This window comes from Neospora caninum, chromosome VIII (genome assembly GCF_000208865.1).
Source record: "Neospora caninum Liverpool complete genome, chromosome VIII".
Lineage (NCBI taxonomy): Eukaryota > Apicomplexa > Conoidasida > Eucoccidiorida > Sarcocystidae > Neospora > Neospora caninum.
Window position 1 is genome coordinate 5,019,171 of NC_018395.1, and position 13,776 is coordinate 5,032,946.

At 53.0% G+C, this 13,776-nt stretch overlaps 1 protein-coding gene across 1 annotated transcript; it reads right to left on the reverse strand.

Annotated features, from left to right (window-relative positions):
* Nucleotides 1-2,189: 2,189 nt before the first annotated feature.
* NCLIV_036320 (conserved hypothetical protein) lies at nt 2,190-9,384 on the reverse strand (the record flags this gene model as incomplete). Its single annotated transcript, XM_003883833.1, has 7 exons — nt 2,190-5,500; nt 5,943-5,974; nt 6,279-6,440; nt 6,667-6,881; nt 7,411-7,745; nt 7,978-8,304; nt 8,703-9,384. The coding sequence occupies 7 exons, from the start codon at nt 9,382-9,384 to the stop codon at nt 2,190-2,192; spliced, it is 5,064 nt and encodes a 1,687-aa protein (XP_003883882.1).
* Nucleotides 9,385-13,776: the final 4,392 nt, after the last annotated feature.

Genomic DNA, 13,776 nt, shown 5'->3' on the forward strand with positions numbered 1-13,776 from the left:
TGCCACGAACGGCGCTTTTCCCTGAGCGCGCAGCACGGTTTGTCTTTTGCTCTCATCGAAAATGTTTTCAAAAAACGGAGAGAACTTTTTTCTTCCGGCGCCGTGCACTCTGCCGCGTTCACGCGATTCCCACGGCTTGCCGCTGTCGCCGGTCTAGCAGAACGGGACCGCAGCCATGGCTAGCCCACAGGCCCTCCCATGGAAAGCGAGGAGACAACGACATTTTTATTTTCGTCCTTCCTCGGCAAACACTCGAACGCAAACTTTTCACGGGTTTTTTTTCGATACTGCCTGACGAGGAAAAAACAGACACCGGAGGCTGTCGCGAAACGGGAAGACACCGGCTTGCAAGACACTGTTTCTGTCCCGTATCGGCCGCAGGCGCACGGAGGATGCGCCGAGAGAGTTTCAGACGCCTCTGGAGGCGGTTTCTTGACAAAAAAGATCAGACTGGCTGGAAAAGAACCAAAACTTGGACGAGAACTGGAAGAAATCCCTTGTGCAGGTGTAACGCGTGCCTGAGCACGAGAAGGGGGAAGTTGCACTGGGGACCAAGCGGCTTCTCACAACGCAGTTAGCTGAAAATAGGCACAAGACACTATAGAGTCGGAAGATTTCGGATGTCTCCTTTTCTTCACAGAATGCACTCAACACGAAACGGGGTTCAGACAAAGTGTATCACGAGGAATGCGCCGCGAGGCACTGTGTCACCGGCTTTCCCAGAAAACTGGAAAAACGGCTCGACGCTCCAAGCAAAAACGAGACCACTTCCGAGCATATATGCATATATATATATATATATATATATACGGGTTTAACGTGTGGTATTGAGTGTTTACGCATGCCAAATTCGGAGGAAAGTACATGTGCACGCATAGATATCCTCAAAACCGTCTATATATATACATATATGTTTGTATAGATAAATGCATTCGAATGGGAGGCGTGGTGGGGTGGCTGTCGGAGCTGAGGCACAGGACGCAGGGTGATGAAGGAGAAGGGGAGCTGAGAATGCTCTAAAATGCCTTGGCGGCTGCAAAGCAGAAAGTTCTACAGTCGAGCATGTGGTTAACTCAGGGGCTCACAGAAGAAGCCTGGCAGTCCAAGAGCCGTTAAATCAATCGAGAAGTGACTATGGGAGGTTCGATGCTCAGTCCTTTTTCCGGGGGTTCTTTTAGACATGTTGAAGGAGACGTTGATTGCTTTTGGACGTTTAAGCCCCTCGTAGATACATTTCCTGGTCTTTTGTGTACATGTTAGCAGCCGCGTAGAAATGAAAACACTTGCATCTGTTCCCGCGGAAATACGCATGCATATGTATGTATGTATATATATATATATATATGCAGTTATGTGCGTGTATACAAGGAGATGTGTGTGAAGAGACGACTCCGTTTTTGCGATTTCTTTTGTAGGATATCTCAATGCTGGACGTCCTTTCAAACACAGTCATCGGATCAGCCATCTGCTTGGCGTTTTGATGACGCGGGAGAAGACACGCTCAGCTGTATCTCTCCTTTATGGAACCATGGGTTCACGCTGTCTGTTTCCGCAGTCCCATTCCTTTTGTTTTCCCGGAAAAAGCATAGCACCCTATAACAAAGGGCCACGCTGCGCGAAATTGAACACAGCGACACGGGCATCCTCAAGAAGCAACAGGCTTGAAAAAAACATATTGAAACAAACCCTAGAGTCCTCAGAGAGAGAGATGTGGGTATATATCCGCATGCATTTGCGCGTGCATACATACATGTGTTTACACACACTTGCACACAACTATGTGTATGTTATATACCAAAAACGTGTGAGTGCGAGTGGTGTGCAAACTAGAGTGTCTTCTTTAGCAAACCTCAAGAGCAATTCAGGGGGAACCTGACTCTCTCGAGGTGGGTATATGCGGTGACGGCTTCAAGGAACAAAGGCTCTTGGGGTTCAAGTCTCGCATCGTCAACATCGGAAGCACTTGCGCCAACATTGCGAGGATGCAAACAAAAGTGAGAGGAGAAGAGGCGTATCCCATCGTTTCGCCTCCCTCATGTGAGTCTACACGATAGAAGTTTAGAGGGTAGGCATATCACTGCCTAGCGCGTTTGCACGGTCCACACAGGCACTTGCATTACCAAAACGCCAAGGAAACACAGGAGACACTGGAGGTTTCTTTGAGGATGTCGGAGGAGAAAGAAAAGAGATTAGTTCTCTTCTTCTGCGTCCTCGAACACAAAGAGACTCGCGTCATCGAAAGATCCATCTCTCTCTTCTGGAGTCGCCGAAGGACCCGGGAGATTCGACACTTTCGGAAACGACTCGCGTTCTCCACTGGCGCCGCCAGCGTCTTGAAAGCACCGTCGCTCAGGCAAACCTCCCAAAGCAGACAGAGGAGGGGACAAGCCCCCGGGCACAGAGAGAGAAGAAGATGAAGAAGCAACAGGTGAAAGCAGAGAAGATGCACAAGCAGCTGCATCGCGCATGTCTTGACTAGGAAGCGCGTTGCTGACAGGAGTCCGGCTTCCGCTCGAGCGCCTTCGACGTTGACTCCGAGGTCCAGCACGCTCTGTCCTCTGTCGTTCAGGCGTCGTCTCCATCATAGTGTGAGAGGAGGACAGACCCTCCGAACTTCTGTTCTCCCCTGGTGTATCGGCTTTCTCAGACACACACGTCCCGCTGCTCGGACTGTCGCTTGCCGCGTTTCGACAGCTTCCCTGGAGGCTTGCGCTCTCCCTAGGCGTTGCACGCCTTTCTGCCGAGCCCAGATTCTCTCCCGAGTCCCTGTGCTCGCTGGGTGTGGACGTGGCTTGACCAGCGCAGACGTCGCGCGGAGAAGGATTTGTGAGGCCGTTCGCGCCCCCAGGGCCACCTCGAACCTCGCTGGAATCCGTCCCCTGTTGCCTGCACTCTCCACTGTGGTTCTCTTCCAAACTCTTTCTGCTGGGGCGCGTACCGCGACTCTCAGCCCCCTTTTCTGCGCACACAAGGTCGTTTCGCGTCGCAACACCCCCCTGCTTGGCGCGGTCGCTTTCGTCGCCAGGGAAGCTCCTGTTTCTCATCCCGAGCTGAAGGCCTGTCGCGTAGTCGCGGCTGAAGTGCGCCATCGCCCCTGGGAAGGTTCCTGCGTCGTCGCCCCTCGGCCGCGCGGCGCAAGCTGTGGACGAAGAAGCGGGGAGAACAGCGTCGCCAGAGCTAGCGGAAGAAGACGCGGACAGAAGAGACGGAGAGGAGACAGCGTGTGGGGCGTCGAGGCGTGTGCTTCCTTCCTCGCCACAAGATGCGTGAGTGGTTTGCTCGCCGACACTCTCTGCCAGCAGGGGATTATCCATATCTCCCAAGCGGAGGCGGGGAAGAGAACTTCGCCTCGGAGACTTGGTGACTACCGGCACATTTGCGCCGCACAGAAGAGAAGGAAACGAGGTGGAGACTCCATTCGCTGAAGCGGGACGAAGCGCGATCTCGGAAGAAGCAGCCGCAGGCGAGGAAGAGGCGAGGGGTGCCGGAGAAGACTCCGCAGTCAAAATCGAACGCGGCTCTGCTGAAGAAGGAGAGTGACGTGCAGAACGCGAAATGCGCGCACAAGAAGGCTGTGAAGCGAGCCTCGAATGCGCGACTTTGGGAGAGGACGGAGAAGCCGCGTGCGGCGAAACCGTTTGGGGCGACTCGAAGGGGCGAACGGCAGATGTGTCCTGAGGGACAGCGGACGCCGATGTCGCTCCTCGGCCGGCACCACGGAGACTGGCTGCCTGGGAACTAGCAGAGAAATCTTCAAGAGGAGACGGAGTCCTGGAACTCGAAAGAGACAGCGGGACTGCCGAGCTGTCTCCGACACTCGTCCTCCGCCCCACACCCTCGCTTCGGCCGCTACGCACGCCGCCCGACTCCAGGCTTGGCAAACGCCCTCCGCGAGATCCCCGCGAGGCCTCGCGGCCGTCCCCGTAGGGCAGAAAGGAAGCAGGAAAAGGGGACGCGGAAAGAGACGACGCGGAGTGAGAAACAGACGAGAATGAAGAGAAAAAGGGAAAAGAAGGAGGTTCGTGGACGGAGTAGGGGCGTCGCTTGGGAGACACCTGGATTTCTCGATGAGGGTTCGCTGGCGTGGGCTGTGCTTTGTCTGCTTGCGACGGCGGATTTCCCCGGCCTCCAAGTCCGCTCGATTCGCCTTCCGAGCATCGCTGCGTGCAGCATCTGGTGAGTTCGCTAGCTCCGTGGTCCTCCCTCGAACTTCGTCGGTCTCTGCCGCTGCAGTCGCCCTCTAGTAGCCTGACGCCGTGCGTCGATCCTGAGCAGCCGAAACTTCCGCCTTCGAGGGTTACTCTCTGCTTCTTGCGTTGTCGACTCCCGGGCGACAGTGCAGTGGAGAGAGGCGAAACCTCTTCGCGGTGGACGGAGACGCGTTTCTGGAGCGGTCGGCTGTCGTCACGCGAAGGCCTCGTTTGCCTGTCCTCTCCACGTTCTCCCTCCCGGCAGAAAAAGGGGTAGATCTCGAATCTCCCGGCTCTCGCACAGCACAGCTGAGTCGTAGCCGCGGACGAAGAGAGGGGATCAGACAAGGACGGAGGCACAGCTGGACGAGAGGAACAGCACGAGGAAGAGGAGTAAACAGAACGCAGCGGAGGGGAACAAAGAGAGGAAGAAGAGAAGAAAGACGACGACGGGACAAACAGCGAGGAAGGGAGAGAGCGTGGATACCGGCGCGGGTTCTCATGCTGCGTATTGCGAGGGAAGAGATGTGGTTCGCCATCGAAGAAACAGGTGCATGCAGTCCGTTTTCGAGCGAGATCCGAGAGCCTTCCACAGCCGCTTCTCTCCGTCTCCAGGGAGCTCGCCGTTCGTGAGGCAGACGCCTGAGAAGGGCGCTCGGGGAACGGGGTTTCCGACCGCCTCGCCTCGCACTCAGTTCTGTCTTCTCTCTGAAGTCTCGAGCTCGGCAGCAAGTCACGCGTGGGGGGAAGTTCACCCCGCGCAGTGCCTCCATCGCTCGCTTCTTCTCGCGTCTCGAGTCCCCATCCCTGTTCTTCGCTCTGTCCTCTGAGTCTCTCTCTCCGTCCCTTTTCGTTCGTCACGTCATCGGATTCGTGGCACGGGTTCTCGCGCGACGCTTCCGGAGCCAGCGCCCCGCTCGGCGTCGGAGGCAAGCGTCCCGAGACGGATGTGCAGCCACGCTCGCCGGCACCTGGCGGCGCATTTTCGTCGCTCCGTGCCGGTCGATTCTTCTGGAGTTCGCGCGTTCGCGCCTGTCGCGATCGAGCGAGTGGGGAGTCGTCTCTCGCTCGATTCAAGAGAATCGAGCCCGCGGGTTGTAGCGTGACGATGTCGGTGTCGCTGCACGGAGTTGCGTCGGGGCTTTTGCGCGCATCCGGAGGCGAAAATGCGTCTTCCTCGGGCGACGACGAAGACAAAGAAACAGAGGCGAATGCTGGACCCGGGAGAGAACTTGACCAGTAACTCTCGAGCAACTGAAGCATTTTCCCCGCCACGGCGCCGCCAGTGAGAGAATTCGCAAAGAGGCGTGCTGTAGAGACACACCGTCGAAGCAACACAGCAGTGCAAATGCTTGGAACTTCTTTTGCTTCCGACGGAAAAAACCTAGGGAGTTGGCATACAATCAAACGCTTGCAAACCCAAGTGTCGAGGGATATATCTATGTATATATATATATATATGGACAGGCAGCCTGAAAAGAGCTCTTTCATCACATACGTGTGTTACAAAACTATTTGGATAGGGGGTGCATAGATATGAGGATTCAGACACAGATGGATCGGTGTGTGTGTGAAGTTTTTGATGGGGCAGAGGACACACACGAACGCTTCCCTAGATATACATGCCAGTGTCGATGGAGAGAAGAGCGGGGTTTCTCGAGTTGTTAGGGCTCTGTTCGAATCTCTCCGCAGGAGCTGAGAGGTATGCTCCGGGTGTTTCAAGTTCTCCTTTTTTCCAACTGGAAAGCGCACTTGCTTTCACGAGGCGACGGCAGTTAATGCGACTTGCACAGAAAAGAATCGCCGCAAAATTTTGCCGCGAAAGTCGTCCAATGATCTCGTCGATGCAACGCTCGTAGACACACTGCAGGCAGCACCAGTCAAACAGAGGCAGCCCTCCCTCACGCCATACGTTTACATAGTTTGAGATACGGAGATTTCTGCACATCTACAGATAAACAGACGACCAAAGAATAGTGTCTTTAAGGGGAAACGAAAGCGCTCTCCTTGTTCTGCATGTGCATGCGTAGTCATAATTGTGTGTGCTGAAGAGTAGTGAAACAGAACAGAAACGGCGACTTCCGTCACCTCTCTGAGGTAGCTAGGAAGTGCTGCGTGAGCAATACCGGGACGTCGTAGAGATCGGCAGCGACGAGGAGCTCGAGGAGTGCATTGATCCTCTCCGTCTCTGTTTGCCGGGAAGACGCCTTTTCGTCCTTCTCTTCAGTCTCGGGAGACAGGAGGGGACACCTGGAAACAGGACAACTCCGAAAGACACGAAAAAGGGAATGCCGTACAGGACCACTCATTGACATGCGATGCACACATGCACGTACAAGCGTTCACAGTTCTATACAGATCTCGGAAAAGAATGTAGGTAGCCCGACAAATACCTACATAGAGAGATACATTTGAGTACCGCTGAAGCGTTTCAGACTTGCATGCGACGCGCTTTTTTTTAGTGACTGCAACGTACATATCGGTGTGCATGTAGAGTAAGAGATTTCGAAGAGCAGAGACGGTGAGTCCGGCGGTTTCTGAGAGGTTGATTTTTGTCAGGCCGGCGAGTCGATTCTCTTCGTTCTCTGTCACCACGCGTTTCTGCCCCGACAGACGCGGAATGCAACTCGCGACCGAGGCGCAGCCTTTGGGGCCCTCCCGGAAGAGGCCTTTCAACATGGCGTTGAAAACCTGGAGAAGCGTGAGCAAAAGAAGGACGAAACGCAGAGAGAAAAAGAGACAGAACGCGAGAAGAAAACGAAGACGCGTTGCCACAGCGGGGGGGGCTGCTGGAATCTCGGAACCCGGCACGACACCGCGGCGCACCGTATATATCGAGGGAATCGCAGGAGGCAGAAGAGACCGAAGAGACAAAGGGGACGGAACAGAGGAGACACAGGGGACAGAGGAGACAAAAGAGAAAAGAAGGACGGTGCAGAGAAAAACCAAATGCGATTATGATATTTTTTCTGTTTCCTGCGTCACGTGGCACGAGCGGCCTTCACCTGAAACGCGGTGAGAAATAGAGCAAAAGAACACGTAGGAGAGAAAGAGAGAAAGAGAAGGACGCAGAGAGGAGAGATGCGAAAGAGGAGAGCAAGGGATACAACTCTGTTGAGGAAGAGACACAGAAGCGACAGATCTCAAGAGCCGCCAGGGGTGCGACCACGTGTATGAGGCAAGCGTGTCCAGTTGTCTGTTTCCTCTCATCGCATCTTACCTTGGATCTGGAGACAAGGATCAACTTGTTTGCCTCGAAGACCTCTCCGTGGAATTCGATTTCCATGTCTTTCTCCTGTTCAATGAAGGCAGCAACCTCTTCAGAGAGGCTGGGAGGCGTGCTCCTCTGTAGGGCGTGCACATTTTCCTTTTTGTCCCCAGCTGTCTCCTCGCGTTTGCAGGACAGGTGTCTGAGGGCGACGACTGGTCTCGGGCGAGACGCGGTGGCTGACCTCGGCCCCGCGAGAGCCTCCAGAATCGGACAGTCCAGCAAAGCGCGAATCCTCAAGCTTCCATCTGCCCACGCCAAGGCGCGAGCCTTTCGCCGCGTGCTCACTAACAAAACAGGCACAAGCATTCACCTAATCGAGAAAAAGCTCCACGCAGGAAACGCAGAAGACGCTGTATTCAACGTTCCATAGATCCATACGAAAGACACATATACATAAATACGTATACAGGCAGAGGCATGTAGAAGTGTATATAGTAGGTACACTTCATATGCACGGACATGCATATATATCTCTCTTTTACATCTCTCTTGAGAGAATTCATAAGTGCCGCTTACCATCGCAGAGATGAGTAGGGCCGTACCCGACACCAGGTTCGTTTTTCGAATACACGTCGCTGTCTTCGTACTGAACGATGAAGTCGCGTTTCGAGCCTTGAGTTTGCGAGGTCGACGGAAACGTGTTGGGGTGTTGTTTGAAGATTTGGAGTTTGTAGTGCACGAGAACGTCTTCAGCGAGGCAGCTGTCCACCATAAGATACAACTCTAGCGAACCGGCGTTCTTGGAGTCGCCGTAGGGATACAGCCGAAGAAACCATAGACCGACTTCATTGTCGCCAAAGAGAGGACTGTCGATATACTGGTCTTCGTCTTGCGCACGAAGAACTGAAAGCCACAGAACAAACACACGCGGGACACAAGCCGAGATGCACGCATGCATGAATATATACATATATAGGCACACTTTGTACAGCCTTGGGCAAATGTGCCACTATAGACGTGTAGACCGGCCCCTACAAGCACAAGGAGCTAAGGGGATAGATGCAGACATATGCCTCGATCAACGGGTCCGCATTTATTCATGTCTATTTGAGTAGAAGTATATACGTATGTAGAGAGGTGTCTGTACGGATGTACGCGTGCGTGCATGTCGAGGTTTTGCATGTGGTTGTGGTAGGCGTGTACGGAAGAAGGAGGCAAATGCACCACGTGATTAGTTGAATAGACAACCTGGCCCCTGAAAAGCGACATTGGATAACGAAACCGGTAATCTCGCCACGCACATTTGTTTTTGGCGAGAGCCCAGATCTCCGGGAAATGCGTAACTCGCCAGTTGGCACAGACGCGCCGTTTGTCGACGTGACTCGCCAAACTGAACTGTCTGTACGCCGGCGCGAAGGGAATCCCTTTCGAGTCCTTTTTGGTCTGTTTCTCCGCAATCCCACTTCTTGCCGCCGAAGCAGAAGGACCAGAAGACGAAGGAAGGTCAGAGAGCAATGCAACCGAAGCAGACGCAGGACGGCTCGCGTCGCCGGATGACGAAGATGACAAATGGGGCGGCGAGTGTCCCCGGACACCAGAGTTCGTCGACCTCGAGGAAGTGGCGGAGGAGGAAGAGGAAGAAGGCGAGGAAGAAGAGGAACAAGAGGAAGACGACGCAGATGCGTCGACCCTAGATGGAGGATGCCGACTTGTTCGATGATGCCCACGATGCGAGTGTCGTGACGAGGCTCGAGCCTCCCCCTGTTGAGGCGGAAGCGGAGACGAGTGCGAAGAAGAGTGCGACGAGTGCGAGGAAGACCGTGAAGAATGGGAAGAATGTGAAGAAGACTGGGAAGAAGAGTGCGACGAAGAGTGGTTTTGGTGACTGTGACCCCGCCGTGAAGATGTCGAAGCTCTGTTGCTGTTCCGGTTGCTGTGCTGACTGGCGTTGTGGCCGGAGGCGTGTGGGAGGCGTCTTGCCATGTTGGGGCGAAGAGAGAGAACTCTGGGGATTTGCAGAGAGAAAAAGGCTTTCGAGAAACACGCGTCAACGACTCATCGAGGCGTTCTATCGTGCCGAAATTATTGTGCCGCGCAGCACAACGGTCGTTTCCTTGATTCAACACAGCGCGTGGGCGCACAGAAAAGAGAGAAGCAGAATCGACAAGCCTAGAAACCGATCGGACTCTGGATTGAAAGAACATCCAATTTCCGTGGCCTGAGCACGCTTTTCCCCAAGCGAGAAGTTTGGGGCGACAGGCACTGAGGAGCGCAAAGGGGCTGGATTCAGGCTGCTGGCGTCGGGAAAAGGGATCGCTAGCAGCGGAGACAAGAGGAATGTGGAGAAGGCCCAGCACGGTTGTGTGTCATTCTCGGAAATCGCCTGTGAATACCCAGACGGAGACGGAGATCGACGCCCAGGAGGCGATGCTCAGGCACTCGTCACATTGCGAAACGCGTACCGTCAGCAAACTGCAATATGGGGACGCACATGCAGTGCAGAAAGTTGTTTCTGTTTCTGGGCACGCCACCGATGAATGTAGCCCGGGGAGTATCATTTACGTAGTTTTTGCTGGATCCTGCAAAGCTCGCATGGAAAGTCCGCTTGCCTCAATCGTTCGAGGTCTGAAGCGACGCTGCCTCATTCGTTGCCGACAGTCACAGATACAGGAATGCCACGCGATACAAAACCGTGCTCTACGTGTATAGGCCTCGCTTTTAGGTGGACTTCATTGGCGTCGTTAACCGTGTTGGGATCAAACGATAGGCAATGATTCCCCGATATCTTCCTCAGCCTGGCGGTGGGCACCAAAGTCTGAGCGAGTACTGTGCGCACCTTGCGAGACTTCAAGAGTGTAGGAAGAATGATCACCGCTACTGCACACGTTGTAAAGTTGTAAAGTTGGCTAGGATACGCAGCATAAGCTGAAGCTGATCCCCAAGCTGCAACTAAGATTACAGGTGAGCGGAGTTTGTGAGAGGAGACAACGCAGTAAGGTGCACGCAGTCGCGCGCTCATGGACCAAGTTCACAACTGTGTCGAGTTCCCCAGATCAACGCAAGTCCAGTTTAGGGTTGAGCACCTAGAGGAGAGCTGCATTTGCTGTTCACGGCCTTTGCGTGGATCTCAAAGGTTTCTGTCCATTGTTTAGCTTCTCTCTGGAACGTGCTGTATCGCGAAGTGTCCCGGTGCATGTCAATATTTTGGACAGAGTTAAACACGCCCTCATCGGTCTCTCCGCATGTGACAAAAGCCCGCATTTTCCGCTTCCTGACACACTGGTGTTCAGTAGCCGCAGTCACGAGGAAACCAACTCTCGAGATATCGCCGGTGTTTGAAACGGTGAACTGTTTGACTGTGAAACGGCTGAGAGTCAAGAAACAGAAGACCACCGACGCTCATTTACTTTCTCTGGCCCTCTCTTGCACGGTTTTCCCTCTTTTTTCGCCGGTTTGGTCTCCTGAATCTCAATTGCCGGGCCGGCAAACGGAAAGCTCTAGTCGAGCCGAGTCTAGTGTCGCAGACTATAAAAAGTTGAAATTTTTGAGCAAGGATTTCCCCAAGAGGAAATCGGGACTGTATCCTCTATACATAAAACTGACTGAAGGAAGACTAGAGCGGAACACAAAGGTTTTCTCGAGGAAAACATTTACGCAGAGGAAAGTATGGAACACAGTCTCATTTCGTTGAAGTAAGACCGATTCTGTCGACGCGGATGAAAACGCTTCCATACAAAAAATACAGCATGGCAAGAGATGACCGCGAAAAAACATGTCTAAAAAGCAACCGAGCTGCCGAATGGCGACGCGCCTCTTCACGCGTGAACCAAGGGATTTGATAAAAACGTGTGGACACGGTTTCACTCTCGGAGAGACTCCATGCGACAATGAAACCAAACAAGGGGAACTACAGAATGCCAAAAGAACTCAAAAACCTCAGAGGCAAAAAACGAGGTTACGTCCACTTTCTGCGTCAAAACGACTCAGAACTTGCACATTCGGAATGCGTTTTCTTTTGAACATCGCGATCTCCACACGGACACTTGTGATGGTAGATCAATACTTTCGCAGAACAACCGGTGAACACTGAGATATCGATCTAGAATGTGTGGCCTTCCTTTCTGAGCGCAGGCGGAGACCCACAAACCAACTTGGAAGACCTATGTTATCAAAAGGTTGCAAAAGGTTGTCGCCCTTTTTTTCCGTGTAAAAGTGCCCGCTCTGTGCGCACATGCGAATCCGTGTGCAGACCTCGTCTGTGGCAGACCGTTTTTCCCGGCTTCGGCTCAGCACGCTTTTCCCTTTCCTGCGAGAGGGAAAAACGAGGAGCAAGACGAGGACCTTCCCGGCGAGCGAAACGAATGAAGGGCTCTGCCCCCTGATACAGACAAAATCTACATGCACATAACGCCTAGAGGTTCCATATCAGAGTAGGGAAGTAGGAGCCATCCGCTTCCTGGTGGATCGTCTGACAGCAACGCCGTGTGTACCCGAGTTTCGCTATCCACTGCGCACAAACATGTGCAGCAGCCTACAAGTGTTGCACTAGAACGGCTTTCTGTCGAAAAGATTCCGGAAAAGATACCACAGTCAAGTTTACGCAGCACCGCGCCGCAAGAGGTGCAAAGGTTTACCCGAGGGTTTTGGCGTCGTGCTGAGCCACGAGAACACAGTGCAAACTGTCGAGTCCGCGTTCGTGGCTGCGGAGCTTGCCACTTCAGATGGAAAGTTTAGTGTGAAAGATGCGCAGGTCTGCGCCACGGCCCAACGGGGCACCGCGTTTCTCGCGAAGAGACGCAGCGAGCAGTCAGCGCGCGCGAAGAAACTGCAGAACGTGTCATATTCTTCACTCTGGGTCTTCACGGTTTTGTCGAGCTCGTCTTTTAAGGCAGACGCACCATCAAACCGAGACCCGTTCCTAGTTCAAGGAGGAAAGCACACCATTAGGCGCTGCTAAAATGCATGGGGAAACCTGAAGGCCATCAGGACGTTCGTTGTGTCCATGACGCAGGCTGTTTTCCCTGTCGAGTTGTGCTATCTCTGGCTCATGTGACTGGAAAAGGAAAGGCAGTCGCGTCAACGTTTTAGCACCTAAGGAAGTGGAACAACCAACGACAAAAGGTGCCGCCTCCCCCACTCGCACAGAGGCGGTGCTTTCATAGCTAGAGGCAAAAACAGTCTTCGGATGGACAAGGAAACACAGACGGATGAACAGAATACGCCTGAGAAAAAGACCATATCCCAGAAGGCCGGCCGGATGCCGAAGCTCTAAACCGAAATGCGTGGACCACGTACAGGCGGTAAAGATAAATCTGCAGTAGCCTCCACCCGCCTATCACATACATGTGCTATTGAATATATATATATATATATATATATATATATATATATCGTTAGAAGATTCAGTCTGGGTAAGAGCAGAGGCAGCACATGTAAATATGTATATATTTATATGTTTTTGCCCGTTTATGCCTTATACCACATTGGGGCACCTACAACCGACAGTTGAGGGCTGGCTGTTGACAGACGGTGAACATGTGAGAGAATCTCCGGAGAGCTTTAGAGAAGGAAGGAAAAAGTGACGGACGAAAGAGCTTTGGAACGACTTATCGGCGAAAGTTGTCACGACGGGAAAGGTCGTTTTGCCGGAAGGTAAGAGCGAAGCGGACAGAGAAAACGCACCGTTGCTGTTGCCAACTCGGCAACAGAGAGCCTCCCACAGAACGTGCGAGACAAAAGGTTCGCGTACGGATTTCGCAACACGAAGCACCTCCGGAAGCGAGAACCCCCCTGTCGTTACGTGGAACCCCAACGATACACTTCGATTTGTTACTGCTCTCCGCTGGCACACACTCCGTGGCATCCGGTCCTTAAAAACTCGCAGAAAGCATCTGTATAGAAATGCATGTAATGTGTATATCTACACACACGATCCGAATGTAGAGGCACACACAGACAATATTATATACGCAAGAGAATAGGTGCTTGCGCACTGTACAAAAAAAAACGCTTATCTTTTCCGCCAACTCTCTTCAGAAAAAGCACCGTCGCTGCGTTACATGGCAAAACACGGAAAAACCAAACAGACAACCTGACACAATTGGGCCGTGACTCTCAGAGTCTGTAGGCGATTGCTCTTCCTGACTTACATTCCATGACAGTGTTTTTCCCTTCCTTCCCCATATTCTCATAAAGCGACTTCATTTTGCCGAGATGGGGTCGAAAAACAGGAAACAAGGACGAATTTAAAACAGAGATGTCAACTTCTGTTGCGTGGTGTTCTGTTTCGTCGCCCTTCGCACATCGGACCTTTTTTCTTTTCTCCGGTGAAAAAACACGAGGGCGCCAGGATGCAAAGATGCTTCTCGGTTGTGG